This window comes from Dermacentor variabilis, chromosome 3 (assembly GCF_050947875.1).
Source record: "Dermacentor variabilis isolate Ectoservices chromosome 3, ASM5094787v1, whole genome shotgun sequence".
Lineage (NCBI taxonomy): Eukaryota > Metazoa > Arthropoda > Arachnida > Ixodida > Ixodidae > Dermacentor > Dermacentor variabilis.
Genome location: NC_134570.1, coordinates 203,679,059 through 203,701,055, shown reverse-complemented (window position 1 = coordinate 203,701,055; position 21,997 = coordinate 203,679,059). Strand labels below are relative to the sequence as shown.

Sequence of the window (21,997 nt, the reverse complement as noted above, 5' to 3'; positions counted from 1 at the left end):
TCTGGCGGACTACCGATGCCTCGTGCGCTCCGCCGTCAAACACCACATTTCGCAATTCGAGATGGGCCTCTCCACCACCGAAATTGCCATTGCGATGGTCGCAAGTGGCTTCAAGTGGTCCCGCGCATACTTCGTAGCTATATCTGCGCTTGATTTCACGCCGACCAGCAGTGTGGCCGTGGCGGTGTGTCCAAGACTTACATGCGCCTTCGACTTCTATATTACTGGCGGAGCATGTAAATTACGTAAGCACCTACGTTTGCTCGTGCCGTGATTGCCAAAGTCGCAAATTGGCTCCTCATTCAGCCACTCCGTTGCAGCCAGTTCCATGCCAAGTCTGCCCCTTCCACCGTGTCGGGATTAAATTATATGGTCTCCTCACCTGTACGGCTGCTGGCAACCGTTCGGCGATAGTCGCGGTCGACTACCTGACGCGACATGAAAAACCGCTGCCCTCCCAGTGGCCACAGCGCACGACGTCGTTTCTTTCATCCTCCATCACCTCGTTCTGCGCCACGGCGCTTCTGTCGAACTCTTCAATGACCGAGGGTGAGTGTTTCTTTATGAAGTAGTCAAGTCGCTGCTTCATCAATGCAGCATTATACGTCGCATCACAACCGGCTATCACCCTCGACAAATGGCTTGGCAGAATGGTTCTACCGTACTGTCAGCAACCGGCTGCCCATGTATGTCGCCTCGGATCATTCCAACTGGGACCTTAAGGTCCCAGTTGGAATGATCCTACAGTTGGAATGATCCTACAGTTGGAACTGTAGAGCAATTGCTCTACAGTTCGTAGCACACGCATAGAACATTGCCAAACAAGCCACAACCGAATTCTCTCCATTTTCTTTTCAGTTCTCTACGGCCGTGTGCCTTCCTGTACCATCGACACAATTTTTCAATATCATCCATGTGCTTCACAGTGCACTGCGGTTTCCACCACCGCTAAGCGTGGCGAAGAATGTCGGCAGCTCGCCCACTCGCCCAGTACCGCAGGCCAATCCCGCCAGAAGCTCCGATGTCATGACTGCCGGCCCGCTCCTACCTCCCCGCCTGAATCTCTCGAATGTCTGTGGGTCCTACCTGCGAGTCGTGGCCTCTCTTCCAAACTGCTTCCAAGATTTTATGGTTCTTATCGCGTCATTGCCCGAACCACGCCCGTCAACTACATCGTCTAATCACTGACGCCCCCAAATGACCACCGACGCCGGGGCAGGGAAATGGTTCACGTAGATTGACTCAAGCCTTATTAGCACCGAGAACGAACTACAGGGGCGCTGCGAGCGCCGCTCGCGTGACGTAGGGGCACGGACTCGCGCTAGTCGTCTGCGGCAGTTCGGGCGGTGTCTGGGCGCTTTCTGCTGTGTTTTCGTTTGTTCGCTCTCGTTCCGTCTGCTTGTATACTTCTGGCAGTCGTCAAATATATTTTTGCGACGTCTTCGTTCGCGAAAATTTAATCAAAGAGCTGATTTATTAGATGACAATACAGTCCTCAAAGACGTTACAGTTTCATCGGAAGGAAGGCAGACCAGCTCACTCTGGGTTTTTCATGCGCGGATCGACAACCGCAAGAACATAGCATATACGAATCCAGTTATGATACCATACCTGCCGCGCTGCAACAGGCATGCCACAAACCGTGACTATATTTGATATCTACAAATGTTAACTTAACTTTAATCGGCTCAAACAGCTTTGCTCACGACGAGTATTTTATGGTATAATATCGATGTTTTTTCATTTATTAACAGAAACGCTCGTCGTCAGTAACACGAGGACTTAACTAACTCTGCACTTTACATTCTGCCAGCAGCACTAGGCTTCTTTAACTACTTCTCAAAATTAGGTGGTTCTTCAAGTGTTTATTTTAAGTGGCGGTAACTTGACGTAAAGCTAACTGAGGTTTACAGCTATTTGCAGAATACGAAAAGGAATGTATCAATATATATTCCCTTTCCCATGCTGCACCTTCAACTCACTTGAGCAGTTTACTAGTGTTCGTTGCTTGAGGAATATACATGACAAATCTGTTTGGCGAACTGACACAGGCTGCTCGGCTCAATTTTTTTAGCGATATATGCCTTTTCGACCGTATGGTTTCAGCCAGAAAGAAGCCGAAGCGTCATTCATTAGTAGTAAGGGACATATTGGAGATATCAGAATTCCTAGGGGGGGGGTCAAAAATCAAGTGAAATAATTAGGGCTTGTGGTGTCTTCCTTATGAAGGTTTGCGAGGTTATCTTTTATGTACTGATGAAGCGAATACTTGTCCGTTTGTATAACGAAACAACGGTGGATCGAGACACGGTGAGGCCCCAGAAGGGGCTTGAATTTTCCTTTTCTAAAAACCCTAAGCTGCGCTGTACTACCTCGAGTATACTTTAGGCATTGCAATTGGCGCTGTAAAAAAATTGCTTCATGGTTTCAGTGCGAAGTTGTAGTGAAATGATGGGCTTCGCGAACAGTACGTGCCTCTCCATAGCGACAGTCGGTTGCGGCCGTTGAGTGAGGGGTGTGCTATATTGTCGATGAAACATTTCATCGCCTGCAACTGATTGGCTCTCCATCTTAACCACAAAACTTTTCTTTCAGGTGATTGCTACTATGGTATTTGTGAATTAACTATGTAAATACGCTACATCACGCGCTGTCGTGTTAGCAGCCATGAGCAATTCGTTTTATTAGGGCCTGTTTCAGAGAGTGGTGAAACTAGCAGCAAGCTTTTTCATACCAAACCCGCGGCTAACTCTTTCTTTTACGTACTGATAAAGGGGCCAGATTTCACTAGAACAACTGAACAGAGTAATAAAAATCATAATCACAGCTTCGCTGGGCAGTGTCTTTAGCGTGTTACATGTCGACACGAAATAGGAAGATTTTTCTTCCTTGTAAAATGCAATGTCTCTCATAGCTAAGTACCGCGGAAATGTTAAGTATTTAGCAAAGCATCGTACACAACTTCGTGTGTTAAATTTTCAGTCATTCTCTTTACACAAAATTTATGGACATACACGGCGCATATATGCACTGCCAAACCAGTAGGCTCCTTCAGCGCTATATAGCTTGCGATGTCCAAGCCGTAAATTTTCTTGACTCACGCGTTTTTAAAGAAGTAACGGTGGTACAGGCATGGCAGCAGAAAGAAGACGACATCTATTTCAATAAGTACGGCTCCAGCCACCCATACCGAAAGCATACATGAAAGGAATGATTTCGCGCGGCAGCCGAGCGAGCCGGAGCGAGTGGCGCCCTGGCCGTGACGTCCCTAGCGAGAGGGCGCCACTCCGAGCTCTCGCCTAAGGTGCATCGATGCGCGCGCTCAGCGCGCGCATCGAGGCACCCTACTCTCGCCCTCCATCCATTATTGCGCGCTCACGGGAAGACTACAAATGAGGCTGTGCAGGGTGATATGAGCTGGACAAGTTTTGAAGTGAGAGAAGCTCAAAGTAAAATTGATTATGAAGAACGACTGAAGAATATCAAAGAAAGCAAATGGGCTGGGAGAGTGTTCAGCTATTTGTACAGGAAAAAAACATTTATTCAGAGTGCAGAAAAAAGATCTAGGAAGCTTGCCAGCAAGTATACGACCTGTATGATGAGAAACATGGCAACAAAAACGTGAAGCGGAAAATCAGATGCTGAGATACTCTCATGGGTGGCGGAAATGGAAAGGAAACCTGCTATGGAGTGACTACTTAAGAGGAAAAAACTAAATCAGGAAAGAAACAATTTATGATAACTCAAAGGGAAGCTCTTTATCTCTTAGAACACGCACTTATAAAGCGAGATGCAACAAGGAAGAAGAGGCATGTGCTTGCTCCGGCAAAGCTAGGGAAACTATGGAGCATGTGTTTTACTAGAATGTCAAGATATCTGCCCCGCGGTCGATTTAGGCACCTCTGACCTCCATGACGCCATAGGTTCAGCGAGAGCAGGGAGAAGTAAACATGTCCGCAATAGAGATTAGTAAGAGGCGATTGGAAAATTGGTTGAAGAAAAATAGGGAAACGACAAACCACGGAGGCGTACAAAAATAAAGTTCACAATAGGGGTTCAGAAACTTTGATTATGAGAATTTATGGTGGGGTTTCTTTTTCCTTTTCTTTTGTCTTATGTAACATAGGTAGGACATTAGGTAATATAATAACAAGATTCGGTAACGGGGAAAGTTGGGCTAGTTGGTGATTAATGATCATACTTGGTGGTGAAGCACCGCACTGGCAAGGACAAGGCGAAGACACAGAAGAATTCACAACACTGTTGCGAGTGCAGCGAGTGTTGTGTATTCTTGTGTGTCTTCACCCTGTCCTTGTCAGTGCGATGCTTCCCTACCAACGTATGATATCAATAACAAGAGCTTGGTGGCGCAAACCACCATACCATTCCAAAGAGGACGCTCATAGCATCCATCCATCCAGCCAGCCGCTAATAGCCCATCGTGTCATCGTAGCGTAGGTCGCAGGATGGTCCTTCTTCAGCAGGGGTGCGATTGTAAGGAAGGACGGCACTGCGGCGTTCCATCGCCAGGCGTGATCGCCTGTCGCCCGTCTAGCTGAACAATTCTAGCTGCCTCTGTGCTTCTGACTAGCGCTCGACGAATTCAATAAGCCTCGTCACCCAAGGAATGACTGACGCGCCCGGTGGTTCACGGTTACAAAAAGAAGACAGAGCTACCTGACAAAGATGTTACAAAAAATTTGGAGTACGCTTAAGCTTCGCCATTGAGAATGGAACGCGATAGCATTCAAAGATTCCTGACTGCTTCTCAGTCTTCTCGGAAACTGCAGCATATGTAACCGTGATGTTTACCGGGAAACGCTCGCGGCGAACGCTATGCATGAAGGCGGGCTTTCTGGCAGAAACACGGTCTCTTTCATGGGCCGCGATGCAGCCCAGGCGAGTGCCATATGGAAGTGTTTCAAGGAAGCGGGCGTGCCGTTCCATGGACTCTGGGATGTTTACGCGCCGGCATGCGCAAATGCCGAACGCCGTCGCCGGTCTATGCACTGTAGAAACGCTTGAAAAGGGGTTTGTTCGAGTTTTCGCATAGCATAATTATGTTTTCTCGTATGTTCAAATTACAGTCCGAGAGTTATAATGTTTGTAGCTTGTTTGTAAGTCGTAGTTTACGATTTTTCCACGTATTTTAGCTTGAGAAATTCAATTACTTCAGTCCATTCCTTGCGTCACGTGGAAGGCTTCGGTGTGCGTGGTTCGAAAATCTTTTTGCCGAAACGACGTCTGACTCCGGCCACAGCACGCCGGTGCCGTTTTTCTGTGACACCGGCTCCTTAACGCTATCGCATTAAATATCACGCAAACAGAGCGCTGTCCTACTGCTATTAATGTTTATCGTGTCCATAACAACGGTAACATTGCTGTGACTGAGGGCTCCTCGTTGTTTTGTCCCGTTCCCTGGATAGCGCTGTTCTTTTTGTAGCCACTGCAGTTGACAGTAGAAATTCTAACATTTGTGGTGAAAGGCAAAGCATTTGCGGACATGCTTGTATTTTATCTTCGACGCTCCAGGATGGACTTCAGGGTCTCGACTTCTGGCACAACACTGAGCCCCTTACGACTGAAAATGGCACGTATGCTACTACGCTGTTCACGACAAGAGCCCAATCCATTATCGCCAACAGGGACAAGTCAAAGGTGGGCACGCTTTTCTCTTTTGCCACGTTACCACTAACGGGTATATGAGGATAGTTCTAAATCACCTACAGGCAGAGTATTCCATGCAGCAGTGGTCCTGGGTAAAAAAGCTGCGCCAACATCACCTCTCCTGGAAAAAATAAGGGTTAATTATTTTCTACGAGCACGTCTAAATCTTTTGCTGCTAGCCTGATACGTAAATTTTATTACTGTGTTAGAGGGTAGTTTCAGTCAAAAAAGTTTGCTCAGCAAGTTCGCGCGTTTGTCTAGCGGAAGGAATAGGCCAATGTTCCCCATCTGTACTGGTGGTGATCTATCCCTTCTACCTAATGAAAGCAACTGTATCGTCACCTAGGCCCCAGGGTCACACCTGAAGTACCCGTGAGCTTTCAAGATAGTTCTGCCGCAGCATCTACAGTGGACTTTCACCATATGCTGTGGAGGTCTCAAAGAACGAGGACATTACAATACAAAGTTCTAGAAGCTTCCAAGATACAGACCGATCCCACAGATAGTTGTACGTGTTGGGTCATGGACAAGGAGTTCCTTAATCCAGCTTTCAATTTTGATATCACGCGGGCCTGCATACATCATTCATACATCCTTGTAGGCTGCAAAGCAAGCCGTTCAAATTATGATAGAACGCAAATATAAAGGCTATAATTCATGTCCGCTGAAATAATTGCGCAATGTTTTTCGCAACTGTAGGTAATACTGCATGACAGTCGTACCTTGACAGGGGTACCAGTCGTACCATGACAGTCGGCTCAGGCTTTAAGTCTATTAGAGGAATGCTTAAAAAGGACAGTCTACAGATGTTTATTCATAGGGTAGGATGCAAAGTATCTTTACCCATCGAGGTTGCAAGAAAAACGTGTGGACATTTTTTATTCTTCTGCAGAGCGTTTTCTAGGCCATATTTTAGAATTAGTGAGCTCCATTATCTCTCACTGTGGGGATAAGCCACAAATACTCAGGATGACTACTGCTACCATCACCACCACCGACACCGGCTTTAGGCAACCACATTTCGCGATCAAATCGTTTGGCTACCACCATACGAAGTGCAGTTTTAGCAACGACGTCTGGGACTTACATCGTCATCACCGGTCATCTTAGTGCTTATTACACTGTAAAAAACTCACCTACGATTACGATACTCCCTAATGCGAATTTGAGCGCAGCTGTAAACGTATTTTCATTTCGGGAAATGTTGGCTGGCGCGGAAAATCTTGTCTCGTGCGGCCCGTTGCAACTGGAGAGAAGTGCGGCACGACTGCCTCGCTAATCTGGAGATCGCGAGAGGCATTGCGTGGGTGGCGCGTGGGCGCAATTCACAGCAGCCGCCGCTGCGAACAGACCTCCCAGACGACGCGCGCTACACTGGCGCCATCTCGTAGCTATCGCAGCCACACTGCGCTTTTCTTCTCACGCGTTCGCCATACCCTCCTCCGCTTTACTCCTCATAGTTCCGCTGCACTCTCCTCTCCGCATTCTTCCCCGCGTCTTTCATCCTCGGCTACGCTCCGCGTTCGCGTTCAACTTTCGCTGTGCTTGTTCGCTCTGTTACGCCGAGCTAGGACGAGGGCTGCCTAGGGACGCAGACGCTCGCCGCAGGAACGGGCACCTGAGAGCGGCGCTCTATAACAGCCTTCAATCTTACGGCCATCGTTTTATCAATTTTGACAAGCTGTCTCCTTCGAAGCGAGAAGACTTGCTATAGACCGTCTTATCGGCGAAGACGATCTTAGCTTCGAACCAACGTACCGAGCGGCTCTCCTCCTCGCTCTGGTATGCGCGGATCACCATTTTTACCAGCGGCAACTTGTAACACTAGCAGCGTAGAGAAGTACATTCAACCAAAGCGGGCACCGGGCGGAAACCGGGAACAAGACATACCTAACCCTTGCATTGATGCCAGGCGTTACCTGACGAGAGCATCGGGAAAAAAGAATGTGAAATGAAGTTAACAAAGTTCTACATTTATATCATTTCCTGCAAAAACTAGCAAAGGTTTGCGCATAAACGAGCCTATAGTTCGCGACTTATTTTTCCTGCGTTACGTATAGCGGTAAGTCAATGACACGCCAGATGCACCAGATGCATGCGGCGTACGCCAGACATGCCATCGAAGCGAGCGACACCGGAGGCGCATGTGAGTATTTGCCTGTTCTACGACCCGCCTGTCTTTTTTATGTAGCTCAGGTTTGTTCGGCTCTAAGGGCCAAACTCAACAAGTGCAATGCGCGGAGACGTGCACGTACGCGAAGGGAGAATAAAAAACTTTTACCGCAGATTCCACTCTCCCATCTATAAGCGTTCGGTGACACGCTACGCAGCAAAGGAAGTGCATTTTCACGTTTGCCTCGTACACCTTTGCTAGTTGCCACAAGACGACATGGCCTTATGGGGTCTTCACAATTTCCTTTTGTTGAACAGCATACAAAATTCGCGCGTACGAAGCAGCTTAAATAATTTCAACCTCGGCAAGGGCAAATGACAACGCAGCAAAGTAACCGAAGTTTCAACGTTGTGCTGAACGTGGCACCGTTCAGTTGCATATACCTGTTGCTTTTCAAGCGTGCATTTCCCGATGCACCTTGAAAGGTTATCTTACCTCACTTATTAAATTTGATAGAGCAAAAGTGTAGCTATCGTAATGAATTTTATACGATAGCATTAAATCCGTGGCTTGAATAAACAGCGTCGTTAACTGGCTTTCGGATATTACATGCACGTTAAGTTGCACCTCTTCTCTGAAGAATCTCTTTTCTTGCACAGAAAACAATAAACAATGAATATGTAGCGGAGTTTGTATCCTTGCTGCACCTGTACTGACATTTGCTTTGAAGGGCAAAAGCTCTACAGCTAGTAAACTCAGTAAATTATTCGCTTGCAATAATGGCACAGTGATAACGTACCCTCCTGCACCGTCATGTAAAACACGTGCAACAATGCGAAAAGCAGGCGAACAGCCTGTCGTTGCGTGTATAGCACAGTAAAAAACGACACGTTAAAGGAAAGCAAATCAAAACTATGCAGTGAAGTCAGCCAGTTGCATCCCTTCCTGTGAAACTTTGAGTTTTTTAAGTACAAGCTGTTCTTGCATGTTCACAGCTGATCAAGTGCGCAGACACATTCATGCCTTACATGGTTCTAATAAGTTCTAATAAGGTTATGATCGCGTATATTACTGTGTAAACCCATATGACAATATCCGCTGTGATTATGAACTTTATGAGTAATTAAATACCATGCTACTTGCAAGAACATATCACGCGGAGATTTTAGAACAAATTTCTGCATTTTAACTATACACAATATGTGGTTTATTCAATAAACGACCACAAATTGCTTTTTTGCAATGAAAAACTTATTAAAAATTTTACTTACATACACGGAAAAAAAATGTATAGACAAAAATATTGTTCTTCAATTTATTCAACCTTCACTGTGGCTATGGCATTGAAACGCCAGCCATGGAAGTCGCATTTCGATGGGAGTCATAGATTAAAAAAAGCTCTTGCACTTAAATATAATTCATCACATTTTATTGAACCCTTAAACTTCCAAACACTAATGAATAGGGGGGCATGCATATTCAAAATCGAACACCAGTCGAAAGCAAAGGGCACAAATGTAAAACAACCATCTTTTGTGATAATTCCAGTGTGTGAACATTCATTGCATCAATACGTAGTGTTCAACAGCACTGCACAAATAAGAATAATCAGGTATAGCAAGTTCTCTGTCACGAAGCTGGTTCTACAGATGTATAAATGTTAAGACATGAATCATCATACTACGTCTCGCACACAGCACAAAGAAAACCTCTTCCAAGAGATGTCCCTTCTGGCAGATATGAGTGGCTACAAGAATGGATACAAAAACATGAAATACGTGGCAGCTGGTGCGATAATTTAACAGGCTGCATAGAACCAACAACGTCGGTGCTTACAAGCCGCGGCAGCTCTAGAACACAACGCGAAGCAGTCGTGTAGTCGTGCAGTTTCCCGCCGAACGATGGTGATTCATTGGTAGCGTCAAACCCGCACATGTGGCAATGAAATCAAGGGTGAACGACTGCCTCCTTCCCGAGCGCACTTAAATAGGCCGCCACCGTTAGGGCGCCCGTCGGCGGGCTCTACGTGTGCGCGGTAACATGGGTCACATGGTGGGGACTCCTCGTATAGGCATCATCAGAAAAACACCGTGAAGAATCTATACAGTTGCATGACATTTATTTAAAAGCTTCTCGAATGCTGCACTTCGCAGACTGCAACTTGCGAGTTGCATGTGCACAATTTCTTTTTTCATTAACTAAGTCTCCATTGTTAGTAAATCAAGTGGAAGAAACCTTTCTTACTTTTCTCACGACAAACTCAAACATAAAAGCTCGCAGATACTCCTGAGTCTCTTAGCAGGAGTTATAACACAATACAATCGGTAACAATCAACGTATTTCAAGAAAACGTTTCCACATTTCTTTCAATACCTTGCTGCAACTCAGTTAATCTCCTATTATGTCATTCGTCGAACGATCTTTCTTTCAAGAAGATCCTACTACATAACTCAAGAAGATTCTTTCACACAGCAACTCAAAAGAGGGCATCACAGCGCTGCCTTTCGACTTAAGATATTACGGCGCTCTATGGCAAGCCAGTACGATTAGAGAGCGAATATTTTATTAACGAAGTGCCCTCGATGTGTATTCGAACGCTTCAGAGGGTAAGTGAGTTCCTCGAGCAGTTTGTTGCCGTGGAATCACTGAGAAATTTTCATTGTACTGCAGTGTGACATTCGCTTTCCCCCCTCCCCCGACTCCGTAGAGTCGAAAAAAATGTTTCGAATCAAGGTCACTTTGTGCTAGAATCTACTAGAATACGGTTGAGTGGGACGAGCGGCCGGAGCAGCACTAGCTTTGCAATGAGGCGCCCGACGACAAAAAATATTGTGAAGGCGCTGCGATTGACGTGGATTGGGCCGCATCAAGATCGCCCCGTTGGAAACTGCTGGCGATTCTGCTCGCCGGGGTCATTCCTATGTCTTCGCGCACTGCTGTTTGCGATCAGAGCGCTCACATGGTTTTCTAATTACATATGACGTGTATTTATGTATTAGGAATAGATTCCTTTCTGTGGTTTTATGCCACGCGGTGGCTGCGCGAGCATTGCGGCAGCAGTGTGATCAGCCTTCATTGTATGTTATTCTAGTTGCCTTGGAGGACAATTATTTTGGTTGATCTATAGGCGCCATTTGTCTCTAGTGTGTATTCTAGCGCGTATAGTTTTCCATCAGTGTTTTTTGCGAAACGCAAACGAAAAAGTAAAGAGTGTTAGCTTCCTGATTGCCCCTTTGACCAATGCAACCTATTTCTTCATCCTGCGCCCCGTCGCCCTGTTCTCAGATTTACGCAAAGTATACCGAGAGAGAGGAGAAAAATCCAGCCCAAGATTCCGTTCATGTTTGCGTATTCCTCGCGTAACAGAATGCGGAGTAATTGGCACGGGTTTCTTATTAAAAAGTTTTAGAATAGAGGCCCGAAAAGTTTTGAGGCCCCAAAGAAATAGCGTCGAAGCAACTGCGCGACACGCAAACTGCGTTTGGTTTTGCATCGGGCACAATATTTCACTGGTTTAGCGGGAGCCCCAAACGCTGCCCTACAAGCTTTGCATCAACAAACATGCCAGCACCCATCGAAATGACGGCTCTAGCCTAGCAAAAAACTGGGCTCGGTTCGTGGCAGTTTGTGAAGTTCGTAAGCTAGAAGAAATGATTGCGGTAATCACTTTCTTTCAATTAACATGTGCAATGAAGATTGATTCATTAGACGCCCCTGGTTCCGACTTCGATTGTCAATTTTGTGGCTCGTAGGCGTAACACGACTTACCTTGGCTGCTGAAGGCACGTAAAGTTGTTTACTCAAAACTAAGCACAAGTTCCTTGCTGCTAATAGAATAACTGCTAAATTGTAATTAAACGCCAAAAAAACGAAAGTCAAGATTACTGTTCATGTCCTAAAATGGTATATTTTATTTTAGTATTTATAATAGCTTTTCTCTCACGCCGTATTGGAGCTGCAAAGCGCAAGACGCTATCCGTAAACTCAAAGCCCTATTCTAAAACTCTTCACTCCGGCGTTACCCAATGCTAACCCCCGCAAAGCTCTTTAGGGCCCCAAACTCTTGGGGGCCCTATTTGAAAACTCTGTATTGTTTCGGAGCTCCGGCGCCGAAAGCAGTTTCATTTAGCTATTCTGTATACTAATGTTTTGCCCGCAAGCCGCATAAAATTTTCTTACCGTGAAGTCCATACTCAAAGAAAGAAAAAAAAAATCCGGCATGGCAGCTTAATTGGTGGCAGTAGTGGCTTCGGCATTATGCTTCTCAATTAGAGCTCACGGGATCAATCCAGGCCGCTGCATTCGATGGGGACGAAATGGAAACACACTGATGTACTTATATTTAAGTGCATGCTGAAAACAGGTGGTGTGAAAACTCAAACGCCGCGGGTTCCTCGTAATCGCATATCGTTGTTTTGCTAAGTAAAATCCCAGAACTTCTCTATTTCAAAAAGGAAGTTAGCTATGTCCTTCAGCCCCTTTCTAGGAAATTTGACAAAATTCAATTATTTTCGTTTCTCATTTCTCAGAAAAACAGATTATGTTTATCTCATATTTCAAACCTGCGCGTAATGCCGTTCCCAACTGTAGATCAGCTCAACTGACCAATTTCTATATGCAAACGGCCGCTTTTAGGTATCCCGTGCACTATCATTACGACAACAATGAGGCATGTAAAAGAACGGCATGTCTCACATACACGTAGAGATATATGCAGATTTGCTTTCTTCGTTGAAGGAAAGATAAGTGTGCTACAACATGGACTCCTCAGTTTTAATGTGATAAAAAGACGGTGAGACTTTCCAAAATAAGCTTTCCTTGCCTGAATCGAGTTAGCCTTTACAGGCTACCTCGAAACGAGTCGTTTATATTAACTGACAGCTAGGGACGTTTTAAGCAGAGGTTATCAAATCCAGTGTGCTTATAAGCTCAGGAACTGGTAGGCCTCTGCGCAACAGCCGCTACTCGCCAGCAGCAAAATCATTCGGAACAGTCCCCACTTGCATCGGACACGCCCCCGAGAATTCAAAGCGTTGTCATGCATGGTATTCGAACAAACACGACTATTCGATCCCATCTAATAGTGAATTAAGCAATCGCATACGATCTGAATAGCAAATATCATTCGATGAGAGTTGTATATGTTTCTGCTACATTACACTTGCTGACATATTGAATATTGCAACGCCAGCCATGGAGTTCACAGTGGTATTTACTTCACAATCTAACCGATTCAGTCTGAGTATACGTAGGTAATACGCTTTCTCTTAACACTGTTGTTCATATTAGGGTCTAATCATTGACACGATTCCTTCTTTCGGAAAACCCATTAGTACACTGCTGTAGGTTCCATCTAGAGTCTACTAAAATTGTCGTACACTCTAGTTCCATCCGTGATGGGGTTCCAGCTAGAGGCCGTCGGTCGAAGCTGCCGTGCGTGCTCCCATGAACACGCGACACCGCCACGAAGAAAGGCATGCTAATTCCGCGTTCACTAACGCAAACCAGCTTATTCCAGTCGAGGTTTATCACATTGCCACTTCGTGCATTTTAAGTATCTGATCACTTTTATATTACGTAGATGTCGTTGGATGTCTATGAGTAGCATTTCATTTATCGAGAATTACGTTTAATGATCCGCTTCTCTTCTTCGCTACACGCACTTAAAGACCTGGTTTAGTTCACTATAATATTGTTTTCATCCATTACCGTCCGTGCTCTTTAATATTCCACGATGAAACAAGCGTGGAACAACACGATTAAATTTTCTTACGTAGCTTCATGTTGCAGATTGATGGCAGCTGTGGCAAAATTAAGTGTTATTTCGAGAATCCGTTTTGAAGACAACACTTCACCGGACCAAAATTACAATTGGTAACAGCCAACAAGAGCCATGGGCGCACAAAAGCAAATAAATACATGTAAGAAAATGTATTGTACAAGCTCCTTACAACCGAAACAGAGTGTCCACGCAACGAACGCGCGCTCGTTAGCAGACGACGCACTTCATAACGACAGCAACATCGAAAACGTCGAGTTGCATAATCCACACCTCAAATATATATATAATTGTCAAAATAGCGCAATCAGAAATTTTCACTTGAAATAAAGCAATATTCTAAGCGCGTGCAACGCGCAATCGGCGCCCTCAGTGAAAGTTCGTTGAATATGCACCGGAGCGCGTCTCCGCTCCAATCCACATCGCTCGCAGCGCCCTTGCACAATGTTTCCACGCGCGGCACCTCAGCGGGCAACCGCCGTCTGGCCCACTCGCCGTCATTCTACACTCCCCTTTTCGCAAACGTCGTGCGTTTTTTAATAAGGTCTGCCGCGATCATTGCACACCCTCCTGGACGAGTCATGTGCTCCAAAGAGTAAAAATAATGGGGGGGGGAGGGGGGGAGGGCGGTTGTTACCGGACCCCCAATGTAGAACTTATCTCACAAGCGACCATAGGCACATGATTATGCCTTTCTGTGACAAGTAGAGAGAGATAACAGCGTGCTCATATTTCGTGTTTCAATTGCAACAAAGAAGAACGGCACCAGACAGATATACTGCTTGTCGCGTAGCCAGAAGATCGGCATGCTAGAAAGCGCCGGCACCATAGCGTGTCGCCCTGGCGGTTTGCTCGTCCAGCTGAGCTATCGTTGCTGCCGCTGTGTTTCTGGCTATCGCTCGAGGACTCCAATAAACTTCGTCACATTGGTGGAGGTGCTGCATACGCCTGGAAACCTGCAACTTCAAAGCAGGACTCTGCTATACATTCCCGTCGTGACGCAAGACCTTTCACTGCGTCCAACGACACCTCTGCCTGCCGTGGCGTGGTCGGGTGCATCGCCTCAGCGCGAACCTGCCGCTTTCCAGAGAGATAGGAGACCATAAAGTGAAGTACTGGCTCGCCTCCTATGAGAGGGTGAGCAACCACACTTGAGGCGAGGCTGCAAAAGTGGACAACGTCAAATTCTATCTGAGCGACGTTGTCAACTTCTGGCACCGCAACCACGAACCTGACCTATCGACTTGGGTGGCGTTCACGACTAGCTTTACAGAAGTGCTTGGGCGGCTTGCAGTCCGCAAGCTTCGCGCCTAGCAACGTTTGTGAGAAAGAGCGCGTCAGAGCCGTGAGACATTCACAGGTTCTATCGAGGTTGTCATGGATATCTGCAATCGTGTCGATGCGACAATGGCACAAAGCGACAAGATGAGGCATATTTTAAAGGGGGTTGATTCCTTTCAGATGCTGTTGGCAAAGAACCCCATACACTGCGTATAAAGTGTGATTCTTTGCCGGAGCTACAATGACTGGTGCAAGCAACGGTCGCCACGTGCAATTCGCTGGTAGGCTCTCCCTGTCGTGACTGTTGCTGCCCGACGCTTTTCAATGATGACGCAGATTAAATAGTTTTTTCGCAAAAAAGTCGCCCGCCAACTTTCATTAGCGTCTCCCACGCAAAAGACGCCCTTCTCTTCCTTGACGTCCTGTTGCAGCACGTCATCCAGGAACAAATAACTGAGTGTATTCCCCTTGCCTTTCACAACACTCCTGTTGCTGTCCCACCCAGCTATGCCCAGGTCGGTACCGTGCCCGCAACGCCAACCCGTGCCGCGTTTCACGCACGCACACGGACACCGCCGCGACCAGCGTCTCCCGCCGAGTTAGTGCCACAGTATCCCCCGCGTGCGAAACCAATGGCGCACACCAGACAAGCGGCCGATTTGTTACTTCTGCGGAATGGCTGGCCACGTGGCGCCTTTCTGCTTGCACCGGATGCCTCTCGCAACGAACTTTAAACCACCCGCCAAGATCATTTCAACGCCGTGTTTCATCGGATCCGCCGTTCGATTCTATGAGCCCATTGGATTCGATTGTATAAGCCCATCGGAAAAATCGATGTGTCACTCGATGTGTTTGTCTAACCCGACGTTACTCCCGATTCATTCGTTACGCCACGAGTGCCATAGTCATGCTGAGCACGATGTACTTAAATTGAATTATGGGGTTTTACGTGCCATAACCACTTTCTGATTATGAGGCACGCCGTAGTGGAGGACTCTGGAAATTTCGACCACCTGGGGTTCTTTAACGTGCACCTAAATCTAAGTACGCGGGTGTTTTCGCATTTCGCCCCCATCGAAATGCGGCCCCCGTGGCCGGGATTCGATCCCGCGACCTCGTGCTCAGCAGCCCAACACCATAGCCACTGAACAACTACGGCGGGTGGTGTACTTCCCTTTCAACACGCACGGAGACCCATCCACCTGTCGCTTACACTGGCGCAGTAGATCCTGTGCTTTCGAGCTATTCACTGCACCTCTTTCCCGCATCCATCAACTGCAACCTTACTAAGACGCAGCTAGTAAACAAAGTAAATTATTCGCTTGCAATAGTGGCACAGTGATAACGTACCCTCCTGCACCGTCATGTAAAACACGTGCAACAATGCGAAAAGCAGGCAAACAGCCTGTCGTTGCGGGTATAGCACAGTAAAAAACGACACGTTAAAGGAAAGCAAATCAAAACTATGCAGTGAAGTCAGCCAGTTGCATCCCTTCCTGTGAAACTTTGAGTTTTTTAAGTACAAGCAGTTCTTGCATGTTCACAGCTGATCAAGTGCGCAGAAACATTCATGCCTTACATGGTTCTAATATGTTCTAATAAGGTTATGATCGCGTATATTAGTGTGTAAACCCATATGACAATATCCGCTGTGATTATGAACTTTATGAGTAATTAAATACCATGCTACTTGCAAGAACATATCACGCGGGGATTTTAGAACAAATTTCTGCATTTTAACTATACACAATATGTGGTTTATTCAAAAAAACGACCACAAACTGCTTTTTTGCAATGAAAAACTTATTACAAATGTTACTTACATACAGGAAAAAAATGTATAGACAAAAATATTGTCCTTCAATTTATTCACCCTTCACTGTGGCTATGGCATTGAAACGCCAGCCATAGAAGTCGCATTTCGATGAGAGTCATAGATAAAGAAAGCTCTAGCACTTACATTTAATTGAGCACCTTTTATTGAACCCTTGAACTTCCAAATACTAATGAATAGGAGGGCATGCATATGCAAAATCGAACACCAGTCGAAAGCAAAGGGCACAAATGTAAAACAACCGTCTTTTGTGATAATTCCAGTGTGTGAACATTCATTGCATCAATACGTAGTGTTCAACAGCACTCCACAAATAATAATAATCAGGTACAGCAAGTTCTCTGTCACGAAGCTGGTTCTACAGATGTATAAATGTCAAGACATGAATGCTCATACTACGTCTCGCTCATAGCACAAAGAAAACCTTTTTCAAGAGTTGTCCCTTCTGGCAGATATGAGTGGCCATAAGCAGCAGAAACGTTATTGCAGTGATTGTGTAATACCATTTATGAAAGAATGAAGAGAGTGAAGAGGCTTTTAACAGCAGCACCTCATCCTACTCTAACAAGAGGAACGATGAACAAAAAATTTCTGGTAGAGCACTTAAGTTAAACAGTAACTTTTTGAAAGACAGAAAATTTTAGGTGAGAGTTCGAGGTACATTGGGCCCACCCACACCAACGACACAGGCATACTACAAGACGTAGTACAGCCTATGGTGTACTGCAGTCTATGGGAAAGCTATCTTGTACAGAAATCAAGAATGATGCAACAAGCTCTCGACAACATGCATAATTTCTGGGCCAGTCTGGCCTCTCGCTTTCTGATAAATCAGCTTACATCGATATCGGAAAAAAGGCGAGAATCAAGAGCTACCCCAGATTGCGCATTGTGCTCTACATAGCTAGACAAACATACCCGCAAGTCAACATCCACAAATCCTCCGCTTGTGTAAGTCCATGAGGTCCGATCCAGCACGTTGGTGAAACAATTATGCCATGCCTGGACACAAATTCTACACCTGGTGAAACGAATAATATTGAAATCACGGGGCGTGGACAAGTGGATAGTATAGGAAATTGTAGATGCTGTGCTTGTGTCCAAGGTATTGTGCGTTAAGAATTACCAGCAGCGCACAAAAAAAGACAACTCATCGAATACAGGCATCGTGTTATAACAGGTATTTCCGACTTTACCAAGCTTGAAGTCCTCTATGACAAAGAGCAAACGAACAAGCACCTAGACAAAGTAAAGTAGCAGCTTGCAGCACAAATTCTTTGCCTCAATAGCTGAGAACCTGGTCCCTAGAATCTATGCCAGCTAGCATATGAGCTGCAAAGACGACTACCCCTCCCATCAGAAACAACCTCGAGAGCACCTGAACTTGAAACACAACAGGCTTATACCATGCGATATGGGGGCAAACAATTAGGCCAGGAGACTATATGCAACTGCCAAACACACAGAGGAGGTTGCTAATCATGAAGATGCAAGCAAACATCAGGCACATATAGCACACTGATGTGGCATTAGCAGTGTAACAGTAGTATGACACTACATAAAATTAAACTACATATCAGTGAGTACCATTCCAGGTCATCCTACGCCTAGAAAAGCTGAACTGAAAACAATCAACACTGCACAGTGCAAATTACACCCTGCACAGCTGCATGGATTCACCAGAAACTGTCTGGGCCTACACATCACACGAGATTGTCAGGAAAATCAGGATATTGACACGCGACTTGCAAGCACATGGCCAAGAATTAAATTACAGGATACACAGCCATGCAGACATTCCAGGACACAAGCTGGCTTATAAGCCCAACATAATAACTGAAAACTGGACGAGTTGGTCTGTATTCATTATTAACTAAAGCGCAACAGATAGACAACGGACAAGAACGAAGCGCTCTGTGTGTTCACTTCGTTCTTCTCTATCGCATTTCTGTTGCATTATACTTAATGAATTCATGAGGCTGCACAGAAGAAGAACCAACGATTTTCTTTTTCCACAATCTTCACACCGGAGTTCACGGCTTTAATGTTCCCAGTTACGACGTCCCAGCAGAAGTTGAAGCCTCTCGAAACAGCGACGTCGCTGTTGCGTATCTGGTGGCAAAATGTGCTATGGCCTTCGATAAAATTGCGTACCATTGCCATTGTGACCATTTGGCTCCAGCACATTTTATTCTTTGACTGCGTTTTGTTTCGTGACATCATATTAGATAAACACCTAAAATTTATTACACGTTTTTTCCCTTTAATTACAAAGATATTTTACAGCAGTGCTTCCCAAACTTCGGGTCATGACCCCCAGGATTTGTCAAGGACTTTTTGCTGGCTGTCACGGAGGGTCCAGCTATACTTCTATGTACATTCTGCTTGCCGGAACAGCTATGAATTTAGAAAAGTATCAGCAAATTTTTTTTAACTAAAATGGCAAAACTAGTGGACGACATCCTAGTACTGTTAAACGACGATATAACGAACTTTAATATAACTGAATTCTCTATGTAACAAAGTATCTAACTTTTCATAACCGCTTGTCCATAGAACACCATGTATTTAGAAGCTCAGTATAACGAAGTGTGTTTATATGCGATTTCAATATAACAAAATTTCACTGCCACCGCAAAGGACTGCAGAGACAATAAATGGATGCTTCCACGGACGCATATGGTCAAATGACTGAACTACAAGGGGCTGCTTGCAAACGGGCACCTCTCAAATCGCGCGTCGCGTCACGAGTATGACCGCCGAAGTGGAGCCCCACAATCTTCCGTATAAAGCGTATAAGAGTAGTTTGGCGCGCGTCTCGGTCGTGGCTGCGCATGGCTGTAAGCGCATCTGAGCGCATACGCAGTCGGGCACCCTCCTTTGGAGCCAATCTGCCGCGTGTAAAATAAGTGGGCGTGCCAAGACGGCGTGTCACCAGCCTTACCGTGCTTTTGGCATCGGAGGTAACGCAATGTCGAGTTTCGGTGACGCGTTGGAGAGAGAGGCAGACGAAGCATTCGCTCCCCGCTGTCTTTTCATGATCGTGTCGTCCCAGTGCGGGCGACACTATCAGCCGCGGAGGTGGAGTGCAAGCGAAAGCCTTGCTGGTTTCGCTTAATTCGTACCGCCGAGATTATATTGTGCACTTACGTGGCATGAAACCGAACCATTCGTGGCAGAATCACGAATTTATCAAAATGAATTGTTCACTCAGTCAAATTTGCTTTTTTCGATTGCCCTATAATTCAGAAAATTCTGCGGCCCCTTTCAGTGTAAGAAAAATCAGTAAGCGAATCTACTTATTTGCATAAAAGGTTGAATTTCAATAGAACTAAATTTGTGTGCAACGAAGTAAATTGACGATTTTTACTGACTTCTTTATATCAAGGTTTTACTGTTTTACTGTATATGTATACCGTGTGTCCCAGCTAACGTTAGTCAAGCTGTTCAACGAACAAAAAATGTTGAAAAAAAATTGACCAGCCGTCCCGGCCTTGCATAAGTGGATGTCCAGCGAAGCTGTTGAAAACCACCACTAGAACTACTGAGGTGGGTATGCAATGCTTTATTGCATTACAGTAATGGTAGTAATGGTAACGTTGACAGCACGCCGCCACCCATAGCGGTGCTGCAGCAACAGCGAAATCAGTTGCTAGGTTGGTTCTTTTATACACGAAAGGCCAGGGACGTCACTCCCTACTTCGCAAGCTGCCGTCGACGTGGCAGCTTGGGCAGCCGTAATCTCAACCGGGAGACATATGCGGGGAGCACGCTTCACATTGTTATCAGGAGCGCGTTGCCAATTATGCGGTTCATATTATTGTTTTGTGCTTGTTCTTTATTAAAGCTTATGCTGTTCTCTGTGGTGTGTGTGGGATTCTAAAGAATGTGTGCAATGTTCGCTCAACTTTGCTGAGTGCTTGTAGTGCTTGAGTCTTACGCGGGTGCGAGCCACTGGTTCTGGCGCTGCACATGCCGCCGCGATCGGCCCGCATTTTTGCTAACGGACTCGGACACGAAAAAATGCCGACCAACTAGAGGCTAACAGCTTCGCTGTAAAACATGGTTCAAGATCCACTCATAAGACCTACGGCCACAGGTCGACAACGTGGCGCCTTAAGGGCCCTGGCTGTAGGCGGGACGCGCCTACAGTGCCAGCTCTGCCACTAACTCCTGTGGAGTCTGTTTGAGGGCGCTACTTTTTGATGCTGGTGGACAGTTAAGCGATATTTCTCATCTTTCACGGACTTTCATTGTGACCTGGAAAAAATAAACGGACGAAAAGTACCTGACTGAACACAGGCCAGTTTAAATTTCTTTCAATTTCCTTCAATTTCTTCATTGACATCGCGGCATTGAGAGCAGTCATTAAAGAAGTACCTGATTCCAAATAATTATTGAATCGAATGGCATTAACAAAAATATTACTGGTGGCTACTCCGCTTGACGTTGAACAATACGCACTTGGTTATCTGCACGTAAAATTGCTCGTCTTTTTTTATTTTTTAATAACGCGATACATGATAGCTGGGGCACCCTGTATATTTGAAAGCTCTTTGTGCTGTGGGTCATATTTTTTAAATAAACCATAATGTAAATGTATCTGCGTTATTGGAAAAAGTAACTTTTCAGAAGGCTTGTAATGCACTAAAAAAGTTTACGAAACACTGGCTTATAAAGTTTAAGAATATTGCTAAAACTTCGCAATTTTCGTAATGCGACAGCACTAATCTACCTTCACTGCGCGTTCATTCACAATCACATTAGGTGTTGCGTATCGTCATGGAGGAACACCTGTTCCTCTTAAGGAACAGGTGTTCCTTAAGAGGAACAGGTGGAACATACCTTAAGTCAGGCAATTCACATTATCAAACGTAGGCAGCTACACATCAGACTCATTCCTATTGCTCAGTTCTCATGGTACTTTATCTGTCCTAAAACTAAATAGGCATTTTTGGGGTCTACTTGTACATAACTCTGCTCACGGAAAGCTCCCATTTGTTTTAATTACTAACAGCCAGTTTACTCACTCCATGTCCGCCCGATTCACTTCTAACAACAGCTAGTTAATGCCGAAACCTACAACGAATTAGGACAAATTCGCTGCCGTTTCCAGCCACATTATCATGCAATTCTTTACTTTCTCATCCTAAAGTATCATCTGACATTTAGAGATTAAAATCTAACCACCGTAAATGTTTGTACTATGTATGATATTCCACTGGCCACTGCTTTTAACAATTTCGTTTGGTCATTAAAATATGTTCTCCTTTGTGTGCGTTAATTGGAGACATTAGCGATATGTTTTTTTTTTTTATAGTCA

At 45.4% G+C, this 21,997-nt stretch overlaps 1 protein-coding gene across 1 annotated transcript in view; it reads left to right on the top strand.

Annotated features, from left to right (window-relative positions):
• Positions 1-21,997, top strand: part of LOC142574994 (arylsulfatase B-like) — a 162,639-nt gene that overhangs the window by 94,251 nt on the left and 46,391 nt on the right. Inside the window, exon 7 of the mRNA XM_075683970.1 lies at positions 5,533-5,658. Coding sequence (XP_075540085.1) covers positions 5,533-5,658 — 126 coding nt within the window. The remainder of the gene's footprint in view (positions 1-5,532; positions 5,659-21,997) is intronic.